This window comes from Armigeres subalbatus, chromosome 1, assembly GCF_024139115.2.
Source record: "Armigeres subalbatus isolate Guangzhou_Male chromosome 1, GZ_Asu_2, whole genome shotgun sequence".
NCBI classification, from domain to species: Eukaryota; Metazoa; Arthropoda; class Insecta; order Diptera; family Culicidae; genus Armigeres; species Armigeres subalbatus.
In genome coordinates this window covers 49,874,481-49,901,759 of record NC_085139.1, presented here as the reverse complement: position 1 = coordinate 49,901,759, position 27,279 = coordinate 49,874,481, and the positions used below count along the sequence as shown (strand labels likewise).

At 40.2% G+C, this 27,279-nt stretch overlaps 1 protein-coding gene across 1 annotated transcript; it reads left to right on the top strand.

The window, feature by feature from the left end:
- The first annotated feature begins 1,249 nt into the window (after window positions 1-1,249).
- Window positions 1,250-10,324, top strand: LOC134225326 (uncharacterized). Its single transcript, XM_062705300.1, has 3 exons — window positions 1,250-1,604; window positions 2,478-2,736; window positions 8,643-10,324. Exons 1-3 carry the CDS (start codon window positions 1,467-1,469, stop codon window positions 8,957-8,959), a joined length of 714 nt encoding a protein of 237 aa, XP_062561284.1. The 5' UTR covers window positions 1,250-1,466; the 3' UTR covers window positions 8,960-10,324.
- Window positions 10,325-27,279: the final 16,955 nt, after the last annotated feature.

The following is a 27,279-nucleotide window of genomic DNA, read 5'->3' as shown; positions in this document are numbered from 1 at the left end:
ATGGGGCAAAGTTAATTGAATTATTAATTTAGCACTCACATACTAATAGGAGAGTGATACGGAATTTGGCCAATCTGAGATAACGGTTGATCTTGAACCTAGCTGATTCACGTCACGTTTTACAACATCCAGGATGTTGAACACGATTCGGTCCTGGTGTTATTCAATATTGATTGGTTTTTATGATTTACGTATGCTATTTAGACAGCATTTTCCATTTCGAGGATTGCCCATGTTTTAGTACACAAATAAATTCATAATCAACGATCACATATCACAACACATCTCTAAATCTCTTCCCACAGGAATCTGGGTCACAAAACATCACGAACGAACTATGGTCAACAGCTTCCACGCCATCTGAAAACTTAAGCACGATCACCTTCGTCACCGCTGTTAATGAGTCCCAATTTTTGCTCCTGCCAGCTAAGTTCGATAACCCACACCGATTGACAACATGTTGTTGGTTTTAAGTCAACAATTTTGTCAACTCGTTTGCTTCGCGACCACAATGAATTTGCACAAATCTGTCACGCAATTATCTTTCCAGTTATCGATCAGTATGCTTCTTTTCAATTAAAATTGTGTCTCCAACAATAGAATTCTCCAAGGTTGGAATAAACATTACGTCAAATTAAAAAAAAAAAGTTTAAAGCCATTCGACTCGATTGAATCACGTGTGACTGAGGGTCCTGGAATTTGGCTTTTGTCGGAGGATTTGATTTTCGGTACATCGTCGCTAAGATTCTTCAACGAATGTGACAGTATTGGATCGTGTCGGGTCGGACGGCCAGTGGACAGCCAGCCCCTGTGGGCTATGCCACATTCATCATCGGTTCCAGCGCGCTCTCTTTCTGTTCCGCGACGACACCGAAGGGGAGGCTTTCTCTCTGTTTCGCACGCGCACGCAGCAGCGCAGCATAGTGGCTGAGAGGATCGGGGGCTTTCAGCTGGGAGCTTTCATCTTTCTCCACGACCGGCGGCGGCGGCGATGGTGGCGACGGCAGCGCGCGCGCGTCCCCAACCAGAGGAGGCCTTCAACTTGATCGCGGTGCGGTTTCTCTCCTGGTGTGAGTGAGCAGCGTCGTCGTTGGTTCGATTTGCTCTCTTGGCCAAGGGGGCACCAGCCAGGCGGACTTGGCGCGGTCGCCGATACTTACCGTGTGTGGCGGCGTGGTGGTTCTGCTCCAGGCGGGGGCCTCAGCCGGGGCCGGAATCAAAGAGAATAAAACCCGCTGCAGCATTGTCTTCCAGTCACAGTTCACCGATTGCTTTCCAACAATTAACACAGCAAGGAGAAGCTCCTCTGCAGCAGTGCGAGAGAGTGGTAGTGTGTTAAGTGTTTCCTCCTCGAGAGATTTAAAAAGACTTTGCAAGGCTAGTCCTCAGTTCAGTGTGGTGTCCGCCGAGAACCCCGGAAGATATCCAGCGAAAAAAAGAAGATAAGCGTCTCTGCATCGAGAAACATGAAGCAGTTTGTAGTGTTGTGTGCCGTTTTGGCCGTAGCGGCCGCCGCGCCCCAGTCGGAAACCGATGGATTACTGTCCAGCGCGCTGAAATTCGTCAAGGACTGCGGTGACAAGTCGATGGTGCTATGCGTCAAGGTAAGGTTCGAGTGCAGGATGATGGAGGCTGCTGGCGGCTGGACCTGATCTGTGATCGAGGAAAAGTGTAAAGACAATGCAAATTCGGAAGACCTAATGAACACAAGTGGGACAATTGATCTTATTAGTGCGATCTTGATCATGAACAATCCTGAAAGTGAGATTTACAAGTGTGGGAATGTACTTTGAAATGCGATTCGACGTGATTGGAACTTTATAATGAGTTGGGGAGAAGACTATGATCTGATCAAAAACAGTGTGTAAAAGCGGGATCCAGAAGAAGTGATGCAATGAACCAAGCGCAAATATCCAGTTCCCTAAAATAGTAAAAGACTATTTACCCTACACGCACTCATAAACACGCGGAATTACAACATAAGCGGAACGAGTTACCGTAAACGTTGCCAATATAATTACGAAATAGAGCTTCCCATGTTGGCGCAGTGTTGTTGTTGATGATGATGATGATAATTGTGATGTTTAGCCAAATGATCCTAATGCGATCTTCGAACGTGTTACCGCGAACGAGGGAATAAAAGCAAAACGCGATCGACGAGCAAAACACCCGTCTACTTGTGATGGATTGCTGCCTAGCCAAGGTGGAAATCGGGAACAAATCGTTCGAGCAACGACTCTCATGCCCGCATAACTGTTGTTCGACTGACCAAACCAGCTTCTCTCGTGGCTCGAAACAATGTCCAACAGTCGCAAACGCGCCACATTGCGTCCAGTAGCCCTCTCAGCTTCCACTCATTTCAACAACCAACAATCATCGCAATCGATTACTAACCTATTTATCTTTTTTCCTTTCTTTTCCGTTCTTCCATCTCAATGGTTGGCATTTGTCGCCCCCTTGGAAACCAACGCAAACAGGAACGTGCCCTGCAGTACGTGGAAGGTGTCCAGGGTGACATCGAGATCACCGAAGGCATCAAGCTGGTCGAAACCGAGAAGCCCGCGGCCGGTGGTCGCTCGCTGAATGAAGTCGACCTGCCAGCCGAGCCAGAAGCCCGCGAATCCGAAATCGACAGCCTCCTGGTCGATCGTGCTGCCCGTTTCCTCGGATCGCACACCCTGCAGTTCAAGGTTCCCAAGGACTCCATCGAGGACATGCAGCGCTCCCTGGACGAAGGTAATGAATTACGCAGCACGACACGGTGGTATCGATTTCACACGATCCAACTGTGGTTGCCATCGATCATCGCCGGATGACGACGGCGGCAGCACCGTAATCGAGCGAGGTGATTATGACGGTTATTACGCTGTTGTTGGCGCTTGCTTGGGCTTGGCCCCTCGTGTCGCATGCGCTTGAATGACTCACGCCTTTCTGGTGGTTGCGCTTGGCTAGATCTGTGCGCTCCGTCGCCGGAGCAGAATGGAGTGGTAATGGAAGAGGCACGATCACCAACAGCTTAACCGTAAGCGCCACCGCAGCAGCAGGCAGCACCACCTAAGCCGGTTAGTAAGGCAGTGAGGCGCAAGCGAGAACTTGAACTTGACCTCGCTGCGATGGGACTGGCTCAATGGCAGGGGCAGCACGCCTTGGTCGTTGACTGCGGTGCGGTGCGATTATGCGAAGTATAAGATGAAAACACATTGACGGGGAAGCACTTTTAGAGTGCTGAGCCGATTAACTCAATGGGTTGGAGCGTTTTTGAAAACCGCTAAATGGGTTGAAATGGTTCGTCGCTTGTGTGAGAATCAGAAATGGAACTGGGCTAAGGTTTTCTTGTCAATTGATTTATTTACAACTAAACCGATTTTTTGTTTATTTTTCATATTCTAACTTTTGTTTATTGAACTGAGATCAATATTAATTATTCATATGCGACATTTAGAGTTGCTTGGCCATTAAAAAATAGCAACTAATGCAAATTTGTTTCATCTAGAAAGCAAAGTTTGCAAACAACGGCATATTTTACTCCGGCAACGGCATTTTACTCCGTTTTCAAACGGACCCTTTTCACCTGACCGTGAGGTAAATTACGTTTAAAAATTTCATGGAGATGATTTGCGAATATTCGACAAGCAATTGAAAAAAAATGCTTACGACGGATTTTCGAATTTGAAGCTCAATTACACGGAAGGATTGGATGCAAACTCAATTCGCAAATGAAATTGAATTTGCACAAACTGATGTTGTGGTTTCTCGTAGCCCGGCGCTGAGATACAGACAACATTGAAAGTAATCCCGATTCAAAATGTTTTTTTTTCATCCTCTCACTAGACTTTGAACTTGATATGGAGAAGGAAAGCATTTACATATTTTCATTGCTATTGGCGAGGATTATTTTTTATGAACTCAAATCATTGTAAAGAAGTGAAAGCTGAGTAAAATTTTGCCTGTCACCCTATTTTTGAGTTCAAATTTTCTTTCCTTATTTATTGGTCTCTAGCCCTCTTCATCCCCATCAGTGTTGGTGCTGTGTTTACAAAATTTTTCTTTGTTTGCTGTTAGAACTGTCATATTTTTCTTGTTTGCTGTTAGAAAACAACAAATAATGCGTGGAACACTAAGAAAAATATCGCAAATTTGAACTAGGCATCAGGTGGAAATGAAAATTTTCATTTTGATTCAGTGCGCTGCAAAAAAATCACTCTGTGATAGTGTTGGTAAAATCTGCTTGGAGACCTCACTTATATTCGAATTTTCAACCATTAACGTGACATTCCTCGAACATTTATCCATTATTAAAATTCATTTCTTTTTGCATCGAACTTTTTAGCTTACGACCTTTTATGCATCGCACTTTAACCACACCCTCTCTTCACTTTTCCTGTTATCTGTCAACGTGCTTCCATTATTTGATATTTGATTTATTTTCTCTTACAGTCCCCATTCGATTTTGGCAACACGTTCGGAACATTTATGTTCCCAATATCGAATGCTGCCAAAATCAAATTGTTTTTGTTTTCTCTTAATACTTCTTATTTCTTCACTTATTGTGACACTAGACACACTGTGACATTTTTTACGCGGATTTCGAAATCTACGCGTTTACACAAAAAAAAATCATTCGATTTTTTTACAATTTTGTTTACGTCCGTTTCGGGGTCTAACCAAATTAACTAACTAACAGGTGTAAAAGTATTTCAAAATTGTTCGATGGAGCTACCCACTTGAGTAGTTTCATTCAAAAAGTAAACATTTTTATTAAATATTTGACAATTAATACAAATTTGAATAGCAGGAAATGATTTTTATACTTAAATTAACTCTCTGTTTATTTGATGTCTTCATTGAAAATATTTTGCTTAAAAATGAATTTTTGATTAAACAACACAATCGACAAAAGAAATTCATTAATTTTAGTTGCCGAACGTTGCTATTAGTTTTTTTGTTATCACATTTTACACGCAGTCCAACGCTGATATTATTTCCAAGAAAAGCATTGAAATTGGAAAATAGGAATATTTTATAAATATAATTTATATTTATAAAATGTCTTTGATTCGGTGTTTTAACGATCGATTAAAAGTGAACGGCACCGTATCGAAAACATTTGCTTCAATCAATTCGAAAATTGCCGAGTGTTTTCCTTACGCATTGACGTTGCACTCTTTGTTTTAGTTTTGATTAAGTTCCATAATCCTGTAGCGGTGTGTTCAAATGACCAATTCCGAAGACCGTTAAAAATCTGTTTGATTGAACTTTTCCCAAAGATTTCGATGAAATGGCCCACTGGATAAAAATTGCTCAATTCCGCCAGAGGTCCAACATTTTGAGAATTTCAAAGGACGTAAATTTTGATTAATGAGAATCCAAATGACCTTCCACGACTAAAGCGTTATCTCGTTCAATAGTCACAGCCGATTATTTGACTGATCGAGGGTCAACTTTCTCAAAGAAGTCATATATTATCAAGTATGTAGTTTTAAATGTCGAAAACATAACGCAAAGATCTCACTAAAAATGTGAACCGACGTGAAGAATTTGACTGACGTTGATCCAAAATTGGGCAAACGTTGGGGCGCATAATACAGCATTTCAAAGCATTTTCAAATTTTAAGAAAAGTCAAACGGGCGTCAACAAACGTTGATTCTTCGGAAAGTTGACCTTGAATATGACAAAGGAAAAATGAAGCGAATACATTTTTTTGACGTAAAAGGTCAAAATGCGAAAACATTTGACACGAATTAACAATTGTTCATCTGTGAATGAAACACTCTTCAAACAAAAACTTGTTTGTTGATTTTTTTAGTATCAGAGCATTACTCGACTCATAAAATATTCGACGATGCGATCAAGCATAAATAGTCATCAAGTAGTGCAAAAAATTGCAAAACTTTTTAATCAAGGAACCTCACTTTTACCGGCAAAAGTACTCTCAGTCCTTTAATTTTTCTGTCAGTATTACGGATCTTTTCAAATTTCCCATTTTATGGATCCCGCAAAGTTCTTCCGCAGCTGTCAAAGTTCCATCGCAAGCCTAAAAATCTTCAAACACTGAAACAAAAACCTGCACACTCAGTTCTTATATCTGCAGCTCGGCAAAAACTCTCCCAACCGTGTGCCCAACGAAAACTGATAATGATGTGAACTGCAAAAATGTCGTTTGTTAGCTGATTTTCGGCAAATTATTTGCTGATTTTCAGCAGTTTTGACAGAAATTTCCGCACAAATCATGTTTACTGGGGCTCGGCTGTACGAATCTCGGTAAAAGTTGAACAAATTGCTGAGATCCCGGTAAAAAAAATAAGTTTATGATGTTTGGCGTTGTCATCGTAGAATGCCATGCCAAACAGCCGAGAAAAAGTATGAAGTGACAGCTGCGATAGTTTGAACATTGCACCGGAAAGAGGAAAGTTTTTTCTAGAATAACAATAATATTATTTAGCTGACGTCAGTAAAAATATTGCTGATCCATTTAACAGCCGAAATTTCGTTAAAACTTTCTACGGAAAGTAAGCACTTTTTCAACAAGCCAAATCTCAACAAAACTGAGCTTAACAAACGATTATGGAGTTCCAACTGAGGTTGTAGTAATGGAGACTCAAGCCACATTGGAGTTCTCATCTTTGAATGGTTGAAATTTGGGTTTTGACTTACCTTTCTTGATTTTTTTCTATTCAAAATATGTTTTGTTGGAAACGTCTCCATCGTAGGAATAACTTTCCCTCCTAACCACTTATGTAATTAATGACCGGCTCCTAACCAGAATTTCAAACCAGCTTTCGGTGATTCCTTTACTAGACTTTCGCAGTCAGTTTTTGGCTCTTTTGTTTACAAAACTAGAAAAGACATACAACTAACGTTTAAAAAAAATATTTCGCACAGTAGGCGCTTCTCGAATTTATTCCATACACATTGGTTTGCCTCGCATGTCCCTACTCTCAGGTTCCTACGATTAAACTGGAAGGAATTCAAATTTATCTGTCCAACATGATTTGTTATCAGTCCTGTCTAATGAGTAGGTTGATGTTGCTCGAAGTTTCTCCCATCCCGCTCGTTTTCATTTGTTGACAAAACAGAACGAGCAGGATGGGAGAAACTTCGAGCGACTTCAATCTGCCCATTAGACAGCACTAATAAACAACAATAAGTTGCTCATTCCAATATGCATTTTGTGAGAATTGCATCCGGGAGAATCAAAATAGTGAGCAAAAGAATCAAGAATCGTTTAACAACAACCCGAAATCTGTCGGAGTGGTTCGTTTTGCTGGTCGATTTTGTACAAAATATTCTTCTATTTCAAAGCAATCAGTTACCTTAACTCAAGTTTGACCAAACTGAATACGGATACGACGCAGTTTTGAATAAATTTGAGGTGCATGTTTTGGGAATATCGCAACAAGGTCGTATTCCGCTTCTACGACTGACATGCAAAATATTATCTTTCCCGTCAAAACAATCATCTCGATCAATTGTTTCAGTCGATTGTGTGGCTTTTTTCAAATTCGAAAACAAAAAATGAAAAAAATAAACACTGTAGTGTGAGCTGGTCTCAAGAATTGGCCCGATGTTAGTCCAAATTCAGGCGAATGTTGCCCCAAAACAAATTTGCAGCCTATTTCCGATGTTTTGTTTCAAATTCTTAAAAAATAAAAAGGAAGTGTAGAGGCCTCAGAAATATCGATTCTTTGGGAGATTTGATCTTAAATAAGTTAAAGAATCGATTGCAATCGATGTTTAATTGAGACATAAAAGCATAACATCTCGATTATGTTCCAATATTACCAGATTAAGTCGAATACGACGCAGGTTGGCCTAAAACTATTTGAAAAAACCGAAAACAATAGCTGAAAAGTGCTGCACGTGTGACCCAGCCTGAAGGATTGGTCTGATGTTGGTTCAAAATCGGGCGAATGCTAGGCCAGGGTTTAAAAAAGCACTTTTTCATTTTTTTTTGTTTTAAATTTAAAAAATATTATATAATCGATTGAGCGAATACAAATTTTTGACGGGAAAGGTCAATTGCCCATCAAACTAATTTAGGAGACCTAAAATATATAAATATGTGGAAAAGACAAGGAGGAAAAGGTCCATTTTTACGTAACGTAACTGAAAGTCCTTTTCTCGAAATAGTTTGAAGTTTTGAATAAGTCAATCGCTATTATGCTTTTAAAGATCCCAAAGTAGCAGACCACGATTGCAAATTTCAACAGAGTAATGAATGACTCATAAAACAGTTTGGAAACCATAACCACAGAAGTTGAAACTTTTAGCATGAGATTTTCGGCATTTCAGAACGCATCAACTATTTTTTAAACCTGCGAATCACGTCACATCATTAAAGCCCTTTATCCCAGAGAGTTGATCCCAGCATAACTTTTTTGAGCACAACCCGCCCGGAGCAATTATGCAACGAAACCCACCAATTATGCAAACCACAATGAAGCGGATCTCGGATCGTGTTGCGCCACACTCGGATCACGTAACCGCCGTCATGACGCTCGCTCGATTACGTAAACCGCAACCGGCACATCCGTGTCCCACGCTGTTGAACTTTCACTTTTTCCACGAACTGCTCACGAGTTTCCGATTTTCCTTTTCCCTTTTCGTTTCTCTTTCTTTTTTCTCCCCGTAACCGAAACAGCCCGTGGCAAAAAGAAGAAGGTCAAGAAGCTGCTCCTCCCCCTGCTGCTGCTGTTCAAGCTGAAGGCCGCCGCCCTGCTCCCACTGGCCATCGGTTTCCTGGCCCTGATCGCCTTCAAGGCTCTGATCGTCGGCAAGATCGCCCTGATCCTGTCCGCCATCATCGGACTGAAGAAGCTGTTCGACAAGAAGCCAGAGCAGAGCTACGAAGTGGTCGCCCACCCGCACTACTCGCACTCGACCTCCTTCGACGATCACCACGGATACGCCCGTTCCCTGGACGCCCAGAATCTGGCCTATTCCGCTCACACCCAGTAAGCCGGAGCGCCGCTTGCCATAACAAGTTCTGTGTGTAGCGAGAATTTGAGCCACCTACTCCCAGTGTCCCGATATTTCAACCCCCCACCCCCCAACCCATCCAAAGCGAGTCCTTTGACGGCACACCCGCAGCTCCTCTTTGACCCAGCCGCAATCCTCCAGAAGGAACCACACACACATACACACACACAATCACAAAACACACACTCACATAGTTAAGTAGGTTACAATTCGATGCGGTTATCCCAATGGATCCCAAGGAAAAAAGCGCTCAAAGAGACAACCCTCGCCGGACGGCCTTAGCCCCCCGGGCGAAAGGGTGTGTTGCATGCTCAAACTCACACTACCCCCACAACCCCTTCGGAAACCCCACCCACGCTAACATGACCACTCTCTTAGATTAATTTAATTTATTTGCGATGATGCGATGATGAGATGCGGCAGTTGACGACTTATGAAGCAGAAGACGAAAAACGCGTATTTAATAATTTATTTTTGCTCGAGAATATTTATTTAGAGATTATTTGTTTTTAGGTAGTAATTTTCCCCTTTTTCTCGAACCAACAAACCTCAACAACTACTGTCAACTCGTCTAACCTCTATCGCTCTGTGTGACTCTAGCTCTTTCTTCTCAAGTGCCTTCTAACTCTAAAAAAAAAAACACTGTAATACCAAATAATGCTCACACACGATCACGATCAAGATTAGATTGAATTCCAGACGATTCTCGGTCATCCGAACCGGGAATCCGCCGCCAACTAAACGTACTCGTGAAACCTAAAAGTTTATATTAAACTGTAGTAGCGACTTCTGTTACGCAAAAATTAGTTCTCTCTTACTCTTAAATCTCTCTTTTAAGGAGCGGGGCTTGCCACCTGCTCCGGAACTCTATGCCAAAACACTCGTACTCAAGATAGCATCTAACTCTTCTCTACCTCGGATCTCCTCTTAGAGCGCGTTCCCCCCTTGGGCGTGGCATTTTTCTCTCAATTTCTCCATTTTTAAAACTTCAAATAACTGAATTCCTCATTCTAGCATTCTAGTTCTCTGCGTGTATTCTATTTTGTATCTTTCTCTGATCTTTTTGAACTAGCGTATTTCTAGCGCTCCCAACTGTTTTCCTTTTTCGATTCTTATCTCCTTTATTTTTCATTTCGTACTTCGGGAGACGCGCCCCTCTTCTACCGGAAAGCTTACAGAATCTTAAAAACAAATATCTACACTGATCAAAAATGTCAATCCGTTTTGTAGGAATGATCTGTTCTGTTATTTATTGTTTAAATTATTGAAAGAAGAAAAAAACCACCCAACAGTGAAAAAATCAAAAGAAATAAAATAAACAAAATGAAAAGTGAAAATATTAAACCCGTCTCGAGCCCCCTTATTTACGACCCGTGAAAGAAACATTCCGATCGTTGATCCCCGCGCGCCGATTGCTCCCGAAAAAGGCGAAACCAGATTCGCATCTGGCGCTGGGGCCCAATAAAAAGAGAAATTGAGTGTGTGTAATACGATATGCGACATTATTTATCGGTCGGAGACCTTTCGCAATCTCCAACTTGCTGCTCGAGTAAAGCAAACACTGCACGACTCCCAACTTGAAACCGGCTCCCCTTCGAAAGTAAAAAAAAAGAAGTTCGTTTGGTACTCCCTCTGCCCTCTTTATGCACCCATTTCGCTAATAACACGCAGCCCCCATAATGCGAGTCCGAGTCCGATACTCGGGTGAAGTCCATTGTCCGCTTTTGTCCCCGAGCTGTGCTGTGACTAAGGGAAAGTCCGTCGTTCGCCGCTCTCGTGGCGGCACCCGTTTCCACTGAGGCTAACAACAATGCCCGCGCCCCATCGGCTATCCTACGCACATTCCGGTGCACCCTCTCGGACTGGGCGCGGCCCTCGCACTCCATCCAAGGAGAGAAAGTTGTCCCTCCTCGTCCCACGCACACACATCACCATCATCGCCCCATAATCGTCAGTTTTGCATACTTGCTGGACCCGGCTACTCTACTTTGGCGATCGTCATATTTTGGGCGGATTTCCGTCTCTTCGATTCCAACCATCGAACAGTTTCATCACAGATATCCATACGTGCTACGTTGTGATCGAACTTGGGTTGCTCCGCTGGCAACGCGCGCCCATTGGAAACTTTCACGCGTCCCTCCATCATCATCATCATCGGTTCGGCGGCGACGATTGCCTTTGTGGGGTTAATAATAATTTTCGATTATAAAAGAGACAGCTATTTAACGGACCCGTCCTGCAAACCGGAACGGTGAATTTGGAAGCACCGACGATGTGTTGTTATTTTTCGGCCGTGGTGAAATTGGCGCTGGTCAACGTGAGTGGACTCGATGCCTGCTCGTCCGGGTGGCATCGATATTGATTAGTTGTTGTTTCGTTTTTTTTTCAACGACTCTCGAACGGTTGACCGTTATTTATTTTTCGAAAGTGGAAGGTTTCACTTTCTTTTGAAGATTTTTTATTTTCAAGGGGATTGCTGTTGAGTCTTTCTGGCGCCCACGAGGGTTGTTTGAATTGATGGCACCAATTTCTCAAATGCTAATAAGCTTTCCGGGGAACCCACGCAGTTTCTGTCCCACAGTCAAATTAATTCAAATTGTCGGTTTAGGGAAGCCAAATTGGTAACAAAATTGTTGAATAATTCAACATTCGAAAAATTATCCTGTTTTTGTGACGACGACTGATCTTTGCAATGGAAATTATTCAGATTACTGCCATCGCATCGCACAGCCATAGGGTCAATAAGACTTTATTACATGTGAGAGATCTAGAAAGGTCGCTCATAACGCAACGCTTTTCAATGGTTGGTCCAGAACTTTTATTTTAATGTCATGAAAGCTAGACTATTGCTTATTTAGATAAAGCTGGCCCAATCAGCAACAAAAAAAAAAGGATAACTAGTTGGACGCACTTTGCTAAATTAGTTGTACAGCGAATTTGCATAAATGGTCATTGTATAGAGTCGTCAATACTGAGTGAGGCAGTAAAATCAAAAGATAAGCTGAGAAAGGAAGCGGAATACATATAAGACCTACTTGTTCCACCTTCTACTGTCTTCTTCTACCTACTTATATATATTCCGGTATTTGATGTGCCAACGCCCAACACTATTCGGTACCGAGAAGTTGGTTTTCTACTGAGACACAGGCATCCCATGCATCGAGTGAGAATCAATTAGCGAGAGGATAATCATTACCGGCTTCTGAACACGGGATAGGAATTCTGCGATAATTCTATCATAGGATTCCTATGTTATGTGCCCCGCCGATGTTGTCGTGTTACAGGACTCCAGTGCCAGGACAACGGTTACGTACTACCGAAGCTTTGCACGAGACGACGTTGCAATTCATTGCGGTGACTCGTTTCACCTGCACACGTCGGTGTTGAATATCACGTTACTTGTGGAATCTCCGGAACTGATGGAACAGTATTCGTTGGATGCAAATAAAAGAAACGTCATGTATTTAATGGATTTTATTAAATTGTATGATGCAAAATGCGATTCAATAACAAAATTAACGCAAAAAATTGTTCCGTTTAGTAAGTTTTTCAATCAAATGAGGCCTCATTTTCGTACCTTTTCAAAGTCTCGAAAAAAAGCCATACACTGGGGTTGCTTTCTATGCGTTTTTTTTTTACGCGGGTCGCTTTCTACGTGACTTTTTTACACGGATTTTGGGATTTTCGAAAAAAAAGTTTATGCAGTTCCTGATCATAATACCTGGTCTACAGTACGTCATTGAGTGATAAAACGGCCTACTTTTCCACACAATCTAAATGGATGGCTGTAATGACCATTATGCAACTCAAATGAGTTGCATAATAGTAGTTTGTGCAACTAGTTGCAAAAAGATAATTTTTTCAGCACGAGTTGTACGTTTATCCAACGAGGCTTGCCGAGTACTACTACAAAGCAAGACCATGCTGATGGTGGCTGGGTTCGATTCCCGGTGCCGGTCTAGGCAATTTTCGGATTGGAAATTGTCTCGATTTCCCTGGGCATAAAAGTATCATCGTGTTAGCCTAATGATATACGAATTTAAGTTGCATAGCACCAATTTCGTTGGTATGGAAAAGTAGGCCGTTTTATCACTCAAAGACGAACTGTAAACCAGGTATAATGATCAGGAATTGCCAAAAATTCATTATAGCACTCATTTGTGTTCTATGATGAAAAACCAACATCAGAACATTAGTTACATGACTACATTTTGCTGATCAAGCTGGGGTAAGTGATCAAATAGTTCTCTGCGTCGCGTAATAAATGAAATAGTATAATGGCTATGACATCAGAATTTTCCAAAGGCAAGTTCAACTATCGCTTCAAGCACATACTTCAAGGCTTGTCGATCTATGCAATGTGGCACGATAACATGGAATACGATTGTTCTCTGCAGCACTTAATTTATTGGGTAAAAATGATAATATGGAGTAAATGCTACAAATTTACCATATTGAAGCCCATTTTTCGTCATTGCCAAAAATAGCGTGTGCAACTCGTTGCAAAACTCGATTTTTCAGCACTCGAAGTATTTATCCAACTGGACAAGACTGGTTGGATAAACGTACAACTCGTGCTGAAAAAAATCATCTTTTTGCAACTTGTTGCTCAAAACCACTATTTTATGCGATTTAAAAAAAAGTCTTGAAATCACGTGAAAATCGAAAAAAGGTAAGAAATGAGAAGTGAGAAGCGAGAAGCAAGAAGTGAGTAGTGAGAAGTGATATGTGAGAAGTGAAGGTTAGAAATGAGAAGTAATATGTGAGATGTGAGAAGCAAGAAGGAAGAAGCGAGAAGTGAGAAGTAAGAAGCGAAAAATGAGAAGTGAGAAATGATAGACGAGAAGTGAATAGTGGACAGTAAGTAATTAGATAGAGATGTGAGATGTAAGAAGGGAGAAGTGTGAAGCGAAAAGTGATAAGTGAGAAGCGATAAGTGAGGAATAAGATTAAGAAGAGAGAAGTAACAAATAATAAATTAGATACGATAAGTGGGATTTAAGATGTGAGAAGTCAGAAGGGAGAAGAGAGAAGTGAGAAGTACGAAGTGAAAAATGAGAAGTGTGAAGTAAGTAGTGTAAAGTGAGAAGTAAGGAGTAAGAAGTGAATAGTGAGAAGTAAGAACTGAAAGTGAGAAATGAGAGGTGTGAAACGAGAAGCGAGAAGGGAGAAGTACAAAGTGAAGGATAAGAAGTAAAATGCGCAAAGTGAGAAATAGGAAGGGAGAAATGAGAAATGAGATTGAGAAGTGAGAAATTCAATACGAGAAGTGCGATGTAAGATGTGAAAAGTGAGGAGTGAGAAGTGAGAAGCAAGAAGTAAATGGAGAGAAGTGAGTTGGGAGAAGTGAGATGTGAGAAGTGAGGAGCGAGAAATGAAAAGCAGTAGGATGTGAGAAGTGAAGGCAAGAAGGGTGAAGTTAGAAAGCAGAAGTGTGAAGTGTAAAGTGAGAAGCGAGAGGTGAGAGACGAGAAGTGAATAGTGAGAATTGAAAATGAGATAAAGATGTGAGATGTGAAAAGTGAGAAGTGAGAAAAAAGAAGTGATAAGTGCGAGCCGAGAAATGAGAAGCTACAAGTGAGAAGTGAGATTTAGAAGTGAGAAGTGAGAAATTTGATACGAGAACTGCAGTAACCTATGCGGAACATGTGTGCTGCTAGGGAACTGAAATAGAACCTGCTGGTGCACCGCCATGCTGTTCGAGTCGTAAGATAAGAACAGGACGTTTCAATCAGCCACCCGGGGAAAGCGAGAAGGTCGACAAAGGTGCCACAACTCTTCCTTGGGAGAACGACTTTGGCCCAAGAGGCGATTGGTTTTGCCCTGACGGCACCGTATTTGAAAGAGGTCGATATACCTTTGGTTACGCGTGTAGATCTCAAGCCCTTACTCCTGGAATTTATTGAATAGCCAAGAAATTATGCTTTGGGCCCATTCTATTCAATGTAGCACAAGGAGCATGCACCATTTTTGGAACAGGTCGATAGACCTTTGGTTACTCGTTACGATTTTTGATTAAAAGTCGTTTTTTACGAGGTTTTCGGGATTTACGCAGTTTTGTAACGTGATTTTCGGGATGACGGCGTTTTTTTACGCGCAGTTTTTAAAAAGGTTAGGGAACACGTTAAAACTACAAAAAATTATTTATTTATTTATTTATTGATTTATTGATTTATTTATTTATTAATAATTTATTTTTTTATTTTTTTATTTATTTATTTATTTATTTATTTATTTATTTATTTATTTATTTATTTATTTATTTATTTATTTATTTATTTATTTATTTATTTATTTATTTATTTATTTATTTATTTATTTATTTATTTATTTATTTATTTATTTATTTATTTATTTATTTATTTATTTATTTATTTATTTATTTATTTATTTATTTATTTATTTATTTATTTATTTATTTATTTATTTATTTATTTATTTATTTATTTATTTATTTATTTATTTATTTATTTATTTACTTATTTATTTCTTTATTTATACCTTTATTTATTTCTTTATTTATTTATTTATTTATTTATTTATTTATTTATTTATTTATTTATTCATTTTTTTATTTATTTATTTATTTATTTATTTATTTATTTATTTATTTATTTATTTATTTATTTATTTATTTATTTATTTATTTATTTATTTATTTACTTATTTATTTCTTTATTTATTTCTTGATTTATTTATTTATTTATTTATTTATTTATTCATTTATTCATTTATTTATTTATTTATTTATTTATTTATTTTATTTACATAGACTAGTACATATACATATTCATGTTAGTTTTTGTAAAGCTATAGTATGATTAAATAATAAAGTAATATAAGTGAAAGTGAATTTGTTATGTTTATTCTTTGAAAATATTGTCTTATGTTATGCCGAGACATTGTTAAGTCAATAGTTTCGCAGTGTTGATTGTAAACAGACATCATTCGGTTGAGAGGCCCAAATTTGGCGTAATTCGTTCGGCAATGGTTGGTTAAAAATAATGTTCTATGTCGAAGTATAGAACGAAGTATAGCCGAGAAGGTGTGTAAAAAATTAATTTCAATAAAATTTCAATTGACACGTTGAGAAATTAACAAATGAAACCGTTGCAAATTCTCGACGCTCTTCCAATGTTTGTATGTTTATGAGCTGCAACTTGCTTCATAAGATGGAAGAGCAAATAAATGACGTCCAACCTAATTTACGAAGAGCGTATAATAGAAATTATGTTTGTACTGATTTTATTCTTTTTTCATGTGTGGTTGAATAAGGCGACAATACAATGCTACAATATTCCAGTATAGATCGTAGATATGAAATATAAAGTATTTTATTGTGTAGGGACCCTGAAATTTGAAGCAAAAATGCTTGATAAAGACTAGCATATTATTAGCTTTGTGAATGATCAACAAGTGTTAGTTTCGAACCTAAAATCACTCCTAAATCCCTAACTCTTTCGTGTCTTTCTACAGTATTGTTCCCTAGTTCAATTTCCGGGTATTCGGTATTATTATTTTTCTGCTGAATGATATTATGTTGCATTTCTTAACATACAGTTGCAATAGGCATTTTCTGCACCATGTATAGGACATGTGTATTTCATTCTGGAATATGATAATGTCGTCTTCATTTTTTATTTTCATAAATAGCTTTATGTCATCGGCATAAATTAAAATCTTTATCTTTTTGATAATGAGAGTAATGTCATTTACATATAATAATTATGAAAAAGCGGACGATGGAAGCCAACCAGCCCCCACCTTGAGGGAAGTTAAGGATGCCATTCAACAGCCAAAGGCCAATAAAGCAGCTGGTAAGGATGGTATCGGAGCTGAGCTCATCAAGATGGGCCCGGAAAAGCTGATCACTTGCCTGCACAAACTGATGTCATGCGGAGAGCCGGGTGTAACAGCCGGGGTACGATTTTCAACAGATCCAGTCAATTTATTTGCTTCGCGGATGACATGGACATTGTTGGCCGAACATTTGCAAAGGTGGCAGAACTGTACACCCGCCTGAAACGTGAAGCAACAAAAGTTGGACTGGTGGTGAATGCGTCAAAGACAAAGTACATGCTTGTGGGCGGAACCGAGCGCGACAGGGCCCGCCTGGAAAGCAGTGTTACGATAGACGGGGATACCTTCGAGGTGGTCGAGGAATTCGTCTACCTCGGATCCTTGCTAACGGCTGACAAAAACGTTAGTCGTGAAATACGAAGGCGCATCATCTGTGTCGATCGCATCATCAAGTCGGGCCTACTACGGGCTCCTGAAGAAACTGCGGTCGAAAAAGATTCGCCACCGCACCAAATGTGTCATGTACAAGACGCTTATAAGACCGGTTGTCCTCTACAGACATGAAACATGGACAATGCTCGAGGAGGACTTGCAAGCACTCGAAGTATTCGAGAGACGGGTGCTTAGGACCATCTTTGGCGGTGTGCAAGAAGACGGTGTGTGGCGGCGTAGAATGAACCATGAGCTCGCCCAACTCTACGGCGAACCCAGTATCCAGAAGGTAGCTAAAGCCGGAAGGGTACGATGGGCAGGACATGTTGCAAGAGTGCCGGACAGCAACCCTGCAAAGATGGTGTTCGCTTCCGATCCGGCAGGTACGAGACGGCGTGGAGCGCAGCGAGCGAGATGGGTAGACCAGGTGCAAAACAACTTGGCGAGCGTGGGGCGTATCCGAGGATGGAGAGAGGCGGCCTCGAACCGTGCATTGTGGCGTCAAATTGTTGATTCAGTGTTATCTGTTTAGATGTTAACTAAATAAATTAAATGAATTATGAAAAATGGCCAAGATTGGAGCCTTGTGGAACTTCTGACGTTACTTGAATGGGATTGTTTTTCTTTCCGTTGAATTTTATTCTTTGTAGGTCGTCTGTGAGATTAGATTCAAGCCGTCTAAGAAGTCCTGGCTCAATTTCAATTTTTGCAATTTGAAGAGTCACATTGGAATGTCAATGCGATCAAACGCCTCGCTAAAGTCAGTGTATAATAGAGCTTTCATGTAGTTACCATTATCCATTGCATTAAGAGAATAATCAATGAATTCTATTAAATTTGAAGCGGTAGAGCGACCTTTGAAAAATCCATGCTGTTTATTCGTAATACTGTTTTGAGTTGTGGAAATAATTTTTCATTGATAAAAATGAATCTAGAACAGCTGCTGAGCAAATAAATGTTTCAGATTCATATTCAAAATGAGGATTGCTGATTTTGTTTCCAGGCAGTTACATTCAATAAAAGTTATGTCCTACAGATGCCGAAAAGGTCAAGGGGGAGGGGGTTATAAAAGATAAATATTAAAATGATAAAAAAAAAATCAAAAACCTCCTCGGATTTGTTAAAGAATGTTTTGAAAATCCTTATAATTTTCCGATTTTTTTTTTGTTATCGCATCAAAATTAGAGAAAATTTTAGTGGCGCAATTTTTTTTTTATTTATTTGTATCGTCCTTATTTCACTCTAAAAATGTTAAACAAAATTATTTCCTCCATGGATTTTTTTTTTATTATTTTTTTTGCATTATCTATATAATGCTAAAAAACTTTTAATAAAAATTCCGCGGAAAAAAAAATAAATTTCGTTTCGTTTCGTAAAATTTCGAATGAAATGGACCCGGATTTCGTTTCGTTTCGAAGTTTCGGAAGAAAATTTGAATTTCGTTTCGTTTCATTCCGATCCAACAGTAGCATTTCTAATTTCGTTTCGTTTCGTTTCGTCAGGAAAAAATGTGTTATCGCATACCCTTAATTATCGCAACCAACTAACTGGAAATTACCCAAAAACTATCGCAAGTGCAACTACCCTTCGGTTGCGATCGGCTTAACACCTTCCCTGCTATATAGAAAAACGTTTCTGACTTCAGCGCCAACACACTCAAGGAGTATGATGTGGGAACGCACGGTTTTGTAGCTTGTCCGGCTATCAATCTCAGGGCGGGTATTAACGCGATCCACTCAACATCAAACAACTAATGGCGAATCAAATAAGAGAACTAGAGAATCAATCTAACTAATAATTTTGGTTTCGTATGGCAATCATCTACTTTATATATTCAAGCTTTTGAGTTAAGTACAATGGTTCGGTACCTGATACCCTCCTGTGTGCGCGCACAAGCGTCCATTATATAATAAAAGGGATAATAATCGTAGTGCTAACCTTTTTTAGTGGTAAATCCTTTGTCCGTTGTAGTACTACCTGCTGTGGCTTGCGGTGACTTTCGTTTGCGCGGCAGGACTTAACGATGTGGTTCGCCGGACGAGACGGTGCAATGGAGTTCGCCTGGCGACGAAGGTGGACTGGTGACGTGGTGAGGCTTGGCGATGCTAGTGACTTCACCGGAAGCGATGAATGCGGCTTGACGACTTGATGGAACTTGACGGGGCAAATGTGTTCACCGGAAGCGATGAGTACGGCTTGGCGACTCTCGTATTTTGCCGGACGCGAGGCGGCAGCTGGGCGACGCGGAGAAGTTTGCGATGCAACTGAGTTCGCCGGGGGCGACGAATGTAGCTTGGCAACCCTCGTATTTTGCCGGAAGCGAGGGGGCGACTTGGCGACGTGGAGTTTGACGGTGCAACTCAGCTAAGGGTATGCGATAACACACTTTTTCCTAACGAAACGAAACGAAACGAAATTTAAAATGTCTATGTTGATTCGGATCGAAACGAAACGAAATATAGATTTACTTTCGAGACTTCGAAACGATACGAAATCAAGGTTCACTTATTTCGAAATTTTTCGAAACGAAACGAAATTTTGATTTTTTTCCGCGGAATTTTTATTAAATTGGTTTTACATAATGTACGCAATTCTGATTTCACTTTTTCGGAGTCAAATAAATGTTTTGCGACCAATAAAGTTATAATAACAGAAGAGGCAGTCTGTCATAAGTCGCCGCATGTGGTAAATCGGTGATAAGGCAATACCCCAGCATTTGTGCCGCTTTCAAAGGAATTCATCGTGGAGCGTGTTCTCCAGAATCTGACCAATTTTATAACAGTTTTATATCAGTAAGCATATAAAAATATAGAAATTGTGAGATTTTTTTTAATACGGATTCCAATTTCGTTTTAGGGGGAATTGACGGCTTTGGCAGGTTTTGTTCTGTTATTGTCAGGTGGGTTTTTCATGATTGATTATGCTCAAATTTGGCCTAAGCATTCTTTGCATATCAAAGAATATTGTGGCCAAATTTCGTAAAATTCGGTCGACAAAAACCCCCTGACAATAATAGAACAAAACCTGCCAAAGCCGTCGGTTCCCCTACTTAACAATTCATTCGTTCACTTAAGAATTATGTAATTATGCTGAAGAATACTACATATTGTCTTGTCAGCGTGGTTTTATAGTATTGAGCTAAGTCAAAATTAAAAAATGAATGCATAGATCTATTTTTTTATTTAGTGGGATACTCAATTATGTATCCACATCTGCCAGGCGTATAGGCCACTGCACGGAAACATCTCTTTCTCTTTCGTTCCTCATAAATTTTGACGTTTACTGGCCTTGTTGTTTTCAAATTTCTTTGCAGCGAGAAAGAGACAAAGCAGTCCATGCAGTGCCCTATACGCAGATAGAGAATTGATACTACTAGACCAACATTTTAAAAAGGCGTAACAGCCAAAACATATTCCTTCTTATTCGTCCACATATATATAGCATACTTTTGCTCATTAGAAGAATCCTGTGCACCTTTCTAAAATGCATAAAGATATGTATTTCAGATTGAATTTCACAGACCCATAGTCTTATATACAATCAGCTCGTATAATTGAGCTATTGTCTGTAAGTCCTTGACATATGAGAACAGCTGTTATGATCAGTATGAGCTGAAAGCTTTCAGCTTTCAGCAATTTTAATGATCTTTCAACCCGTTCTGGATTTTTTTTGCAAATTCTATGCGAAGATATAGAAATGCCCACAAATCTGCAATGTTCCTTACATATTGTGCAAATAGTCAAATAGCTTGATTAAATGTACACATCGTAGTTGCTAATCATGATTGGCCGAGAAACAGCAAATATGCACAGCTCACCAATTAAATAATATTTTTGGTAAATGAAATTAAATGATTAATTTATTATTTATCAATTCAATAAGTTATTCTTATTGTATACTTTCTTCATAGTTTCCAATTTATGACGAATACCTAACGATGCTCCTTACTGTTAATTTAGGATTAGGAGCGGAAAATTATTTTAACACTCATTGTTATAAGAGACCGAGGAATGCTCTGCATCTCCGTGAGCACTACGGGAAAGGAATCGGTGGTTAGTTGAGAAGGTAATTCATGTGAAGCCCCTTGGTAAGCGACTAAACGAGGTGAAGGAACTCTCATCGCAGTTAAATGCTCTCTGACAAGTTTGTCAGTTCATCTTTCGGAGAGTGAAACACTTGAGCAGGTTGTTGTGAAGGTTATGCTCACCCATAAATCCGTTTACATCTGTGGCATTTGCTTGAGGCCGAATAGTGATCCCGATAAATTTGTTGCGCATTCCGACTGTGTAAATCAAATCGTCAACATAGCTACCCCATGTGACACCATAATCGTAGTTGGGGATGACAACCTTTCTAGGCTCAAATGGTTATATGATGACGAAGTGGAAGGATACTTGCCAACCAACGCTTCTTCCGAGCAGGAGTTAACTCCTACTGAAACTATGATTGCTAGTGGCTTGAAGCAAACCTGCATTGTATCAAATTCGAACGGAAGACTTCTTGACTTGGTATTTGTAAGCGACAGTAACGAAGCTGTGCTTATTGAAGCACCATATTCAATCTTAAGCCCTGACCGCCACCACAAACCGTTCGTTCTACGTCTGGACTTTCGTAACCCGGTTCATCATCTCCAATCTGCAGTAGAAGAAATGGATTTAGATTTTGACTTCTCTCGCTGTGACTGCGAGGCTGTGAAGAACGAGCTTAAATAATTCACTAGATTGGTTCCAGATACTCCAGATAGACGATATTAACATCTCGATTACATCATTCTACAACGCGGTCTTCGACACGATAAGCAGGCATGTTCCTCTTCGTAGATCTTTACCTCGGAATACGTACAAGCAACTCTGGTGGAACGCTGAACTACGGCATCGACGGAACATACTTCGTAAAACGCGTCACAGGTTTTTCCGTAACCGGGCTGCGACAAACAGAGCTCTTCTGCAAACCGTTGAACCGGAGTACGAAAATCTCGTGTCGTCTCCCTTTCGTGAGTATGTTCACCGTGTACAAAATGAAGTTAAATCGAACCCGTCAGCTTTCTGGCGCTTCATCGAAACCAGGAAAAAAATCGCAGTTTTTTCAAGTCGGTGTACAATACGAACCCTCCTCCAGATTCGACAGACCTTCTTAACTCTCTTCCATCATACAACATGAACTTTCCGCGCCCCACATTCTCCTTAGCTGAAATTTCAAAAATATTAGAAGCTGACGATCCATCGAAAGGTCCAGGTCCAGATAGACCACCTCCTGTTTTCATTCAACGATGTGCTGACGTATTAGGATTGCCAGTTTGCATTTTGTTCAACATGTCGCTTGCGCTACACGCAAAAAAAAGCGTTCATGAATGCGTGAACTAACGAGTTCATGGTGTATTTTTTCGGGAACAACAGTCACGGATTCGGGAATACAGTCACGTTTTCTGGAACGTTCTGGAAAACGTGACTGGTGTTCCCGAATCCATGAATTAATCACGGTGTATTTTTGCTGGTTCACGAATTCGGGAACGCTTTTTTTGCGTGTAGGAGTCTTCCCAGATGAGTGGAAAATATCAGCAGTTACTCCAAAAGCCAAAAAGCCAAAATTTTTGATAATATGAAGTCTGGTTTAAGTTTAAATTTGTTTCGAAATTCCGCGGAATTCCGTTAAATTTCGTTAGAAGCTAGTTTTTTCTAGCGAAATTTTTGCAATTTTACGAAACGAAACGAAATCAAGGAATCAGATTTCGCCATGCTCAAATTCCGCGAAATTCCGCGGAATTTCGTTTCGAACCACCTGAAACGAAATTTTTCGAAATACCGCATATGCTTAAACTCAGCTCGCTGGTAGTCACGGGACCGACGGCGCACGGTTCGAAAACCGGAAGGAAAATTTTGCTATAATTACTTGCGGGTCACTCGAATGCGGAGACGTTGATTCGCTTGTAAGCTCGCTTTCGGTAAAGGCAGATTTCTCGGGAGTAAGTGCACAAGGTCATGACCTTGCCACGCCAAAGGATTACCGAGTCAGCCGGGTCGGACGAGGATTGGCGGGTTATCAGACGGATGTGTACACTTCGCTTGTACCGGGACACCAATGCGTTGCCAACTCTTTCGTCACTTTGCCCTATGCACCTAATGTTCACGACACCAATAAGGCGATGGCGGCCTTTCCTCCGCGTGGTTCGGCTTTCGGTACTCGCTGCCTTTTCTATTTCCAATAAAGAAACCTTCGTTTGAAGGATAATTCTTCAAACGGTTTTCACCTATTATTACCTAGCCACAGGCCACTATTCACCTGTTTTTTTGCCTACCTGATTTTCTAATTTGATCAGCCAACTGCTTTATAATTTTTCCACTTAGTCGCTCTCTTCACTTTGAACTACCACTTTCAACGAAGACCAAAGTTAAAAAGAATAGATCTGTCAAACTAAAGAGGAAACCTTCCAAAACTTGAAGGGCCTCATCGGATCGTGCATCATTTGTTACTTGGTGATGAGCTGGATAACTGATAAACAAGTGTATAACAGTTTATTTAGGCTTGGCGGTAGCCACTCGCGCGAGAAAGGAACTTGCCTAGCGTAGCGTTAGAAATCTAACGCAGCTAAACTGACGTGTAATGTGTCACTGTGCGCTTGTTGCTTTCGGGCGAGCACACAGGTTATTGCCAATTGCTGTTACATGCTGTTGATGTCATCTAGGAAGTTGTCCTAGGATTTATCCTTCATATCAGGGATAGATTGGCGGCAGTCATTCCGGTTGGCCTGGTTTGTCGAAAGAAGGTCAGTCAGTTCGGAGCTGTCTGGTGTTAAGCTGCCTTCGAGGAGAACCTGACGCCTAAAATTAACCGTTTTCCTGATGGTGCCAGTGTAATACTATTGGTCGCCTGAAATATAACTTCTGACAGCTTGATCATCATGGTGTGTGGCTTATTGTTCAGTTCGCTTTCGATTTTGTCTTGGAAGTCACATAAGTAGGTTGGCTGTAGAGCCAGCGCGGTCTGCGGGTTACCTCCGAAGGTTGACTGTCAAGAGCCACGAGGAACGGCACTTGATCGCTGGATCTGGGATCGCCATTCGTAGACAAGTCCAGCCGATTCAAGATCGAGCTCGAATCTTTCGATGGCTGATTCAACTAGTCCCCTCCGATCACAATGAACGGCTAACGAGCTGCTCCAGGTCGTTATAGTTATTGTGGAACCCGTTGATGTCCCACTGGAGGATAAATGTGGTGTTCCGGCTGCTAGGTCGGCGGAGCTGTGAGTGGAAGCTAGATGATGACGGCTGTTTGGCTCGAAGGATCATATTTCACAACGGGAGAAGGCGCTACGAATCCTTGTAAGTATGGGTGATATTCAGATGGTCCGGGCAGAATCTCGGTCCTCCACAACTTAGTGGCACTAAAAAGCCCGGAATTCCCAAACCAGATACTTTTTTTTTAATCTTTATTAAAGTGATTTTTAAATTAAAAATAAAGTTCATCACTAATAAACCAGACACATGATCGAAGCAGTCATTCGAAGTTTTGTTGATTATTTTCATCAATCCCCCCGGAAATTTTTCACGAAAATCTTCAGAAGTTTCGCCGAAAATTCTCCAGGAAACTTATTTAAAAAATTCTCCGGAAATATTTCCCGGAGGATTTTATGAAGGAGTTTTTGTGATAATTTTCAACCAAGTTCTTGAAAGAAAAAGCATTGCCTGTTGAATATCATAAACAAATTTCTGGAGCAATTTCCCAGACAACCAAAATGCTTGCGTAATAGCCCCAGTAGCAATTTGGTTTTATGTATAATGGTTTTAAGGCATTCTTGTAGAGGAAATAAAAGTGCTCAAGAGCGTTATTGAACTAAAAATGTTACTTGGGAGAATTATTTTCCCCACAGATTTTATCGCTTATCAGTCGCGCAAACGCTTTCTTGCGTACAAAAGTGGAGGCAATATATCAAGACAAAATTTTCAAAACGACTTATCTGCTTTTGTAAACAAAGATTCAAACGACGATTTGGCGAATCTGATAGCTCTCCCACGCAAACCAACACCATCAACAGGTAGGTGAAGGATTCCGCTACCTGTTGATGGTGTTGGTTTGCGTGGGAGAGCTATCAGATTCGCCAAATCGTCGTTTGAATCTTTGTTTACAAAAGCAAATAAGTCGTTTTGAAAATTTTGTCTTGATATGTGTATTTCTGTTTGTATTTATATGCGATGTCAATAAATGAAGCCGGAATGAGCTCGTAAAATAGCCTACTATTCGGGAAAGTTTATAATTAAACTGATAATATTCATCAAGGGCCTACAAGTATTTTGATGAAATTCGCATCAGTAAACGATTTTAATCATGCATTTTTTGCGATGTGTTGTTGTCAGGGTTGCAAAGAAATGTTTAGATAAATTATGAAGGTTTCTGTAGAAGCTGTAGAAATAACAAATTGGGGGAACACCCAAAGGAATTTCTCGAGGAGTTCTTGAAAAAATTAGGCCAAGGGAAATCCTAAAAATGTTTGTGAAGTAGCTCATCAGAAAATAACTACTCGAATTCCTTTTAGAGCTCCTATAAGAATTCCTCCAGAAATTTTCTTTTGTGGTCCTTCAGACAATTCCACAAAACATCAACAAGGTGTCGCCATAGCAGAATAGCTTTGCATAAAGAATGCTTTCAAAAAAAACTGGCATTAATGGCAAATAACACAAGAACGCAAGCAAGAACGTTAATTTTCCAGTGTGACATTAAAAGATCAATAAAAGATTTTCCAAATACAGCATCGGAGAACAGTTGACGTTTTCTTATTTAATCTAAAATTATCATTGATTCGGAGAAGGCTTTTAATGGGTTCCCTGAATTCTGCTTTAGAATGACAAATTGAAAGGAAGTCACGCAACCATTACCAAGCAAAATACTGAAAATAAATACCACGCATAATCAAATTGTATACCGCAAATGCTTCGAAAATTACTCCCGCGCTCAAAAGCAAAGCTCCTGACTGTCGTCTCAGATTCCCACGGCAATTGTGTCATATTTCTGCGAAAAGATTTGCGCAAAATTGGCCGGTTACGTAAGACTATCTCCAATCGCCCCTTCCTGGCCGCAAGGGGCAGAATTTCAAGCCACAATCAAAGTGAAAGTCTATCCGAGCACCAAACGTCACGAAAAAGATCGTTTGTAACATAATTAAAAGGCAACAAACACCTTCTGGACAACGGAGGCGGAAAGACTCCCATTGTTGTGGCCCCGAAAAAGAGAACAAATTACAGACGCGAATTAGGCGGCACGAGTTGTAAATTTTCACAAAAAAAAATCCCCCCAACATGCTTGGGTTGGCTCGGTTGGCATGCATTGCTACTTGTGTTCGGCAAGGAATGGACGTGAACGTGCCTGGATTACAATGCAATCCACGCGGACAACAATGTAGGTAATCGGGGCCGAGTGGCGGGTGATGCGTGGGTGGATGGTAGCAATGTGCTCTATAATTAACTTCTATTCTTTGGGTAAAACGAACTGGAAAGTGGTTCCTCGAAGAGACAATGCGCCCAGCCAAGGAAAGCATTCGTGGAAGGTACTGTGAAATGGATGCTGGATGTACGGTTGAAGTGAATATTTTTACCATTCAAAATATATTTTAAACTACTTTTTTTCTGACGTTATTAATTTAAACTTCAACTTTAATTTTGCAGATTTTGTAAAAAAATCTTATCAGCATTTATAACGAATCCTTTCTTTTATTTCTGACTTCTTAGTACACTTATGTAGAAGGCAAAACAAATAGAATGCTTTCTCAGCAGATGGATAAGCTTGTTACAAAAACTCAAGACAACCAATTTGGCTAGAAGTTTCTCTCCCAGGAGTAAACATAAAAAGCTTTCAGGCAATGTCTTAAACTGAGTGCAGTCGCATGATGATGATGCCCAGTCGCATGAGCCCTGATTTGTACATCGCATCGTATCATACAAAAGCAATGTTTGAATCAGCTCAAACATGGAAAAATCCACAGAGGATTAAGGCTGGAATTGGATTGAGTAAACCATGAAAGGTTCACTTCGTTTTGTTATAAACCATATCATTCGAAAGTGATCTTCACTCCTTACA

Excerpts from the sequence above, each read along its gene's own strand:
- LOC134225326 (XM_062705300.1), top strand. The coding sequence starts at position 1,467 with ATGAAGCAGTTTGTAGTGTTGTGTGCCGTTTTGGCCGTAGCGGCCGCC. Across the intron at positions 1,605-2,477 it reads CGATGGTGCTATGCGTCAAG|GAACGTGCCCTGCAGTACGT; the intron begins GTAAGGTTCGAG and ends CAACGCAAACAG. Across the intron at positions 2,737-8,642 it reads GCAGCGCTCCCTGGACGAAG|CCCGTGGCAAAAAGAAGAAG; the intron begins GTAATGAATTAC and ends TAACCGAAACAG.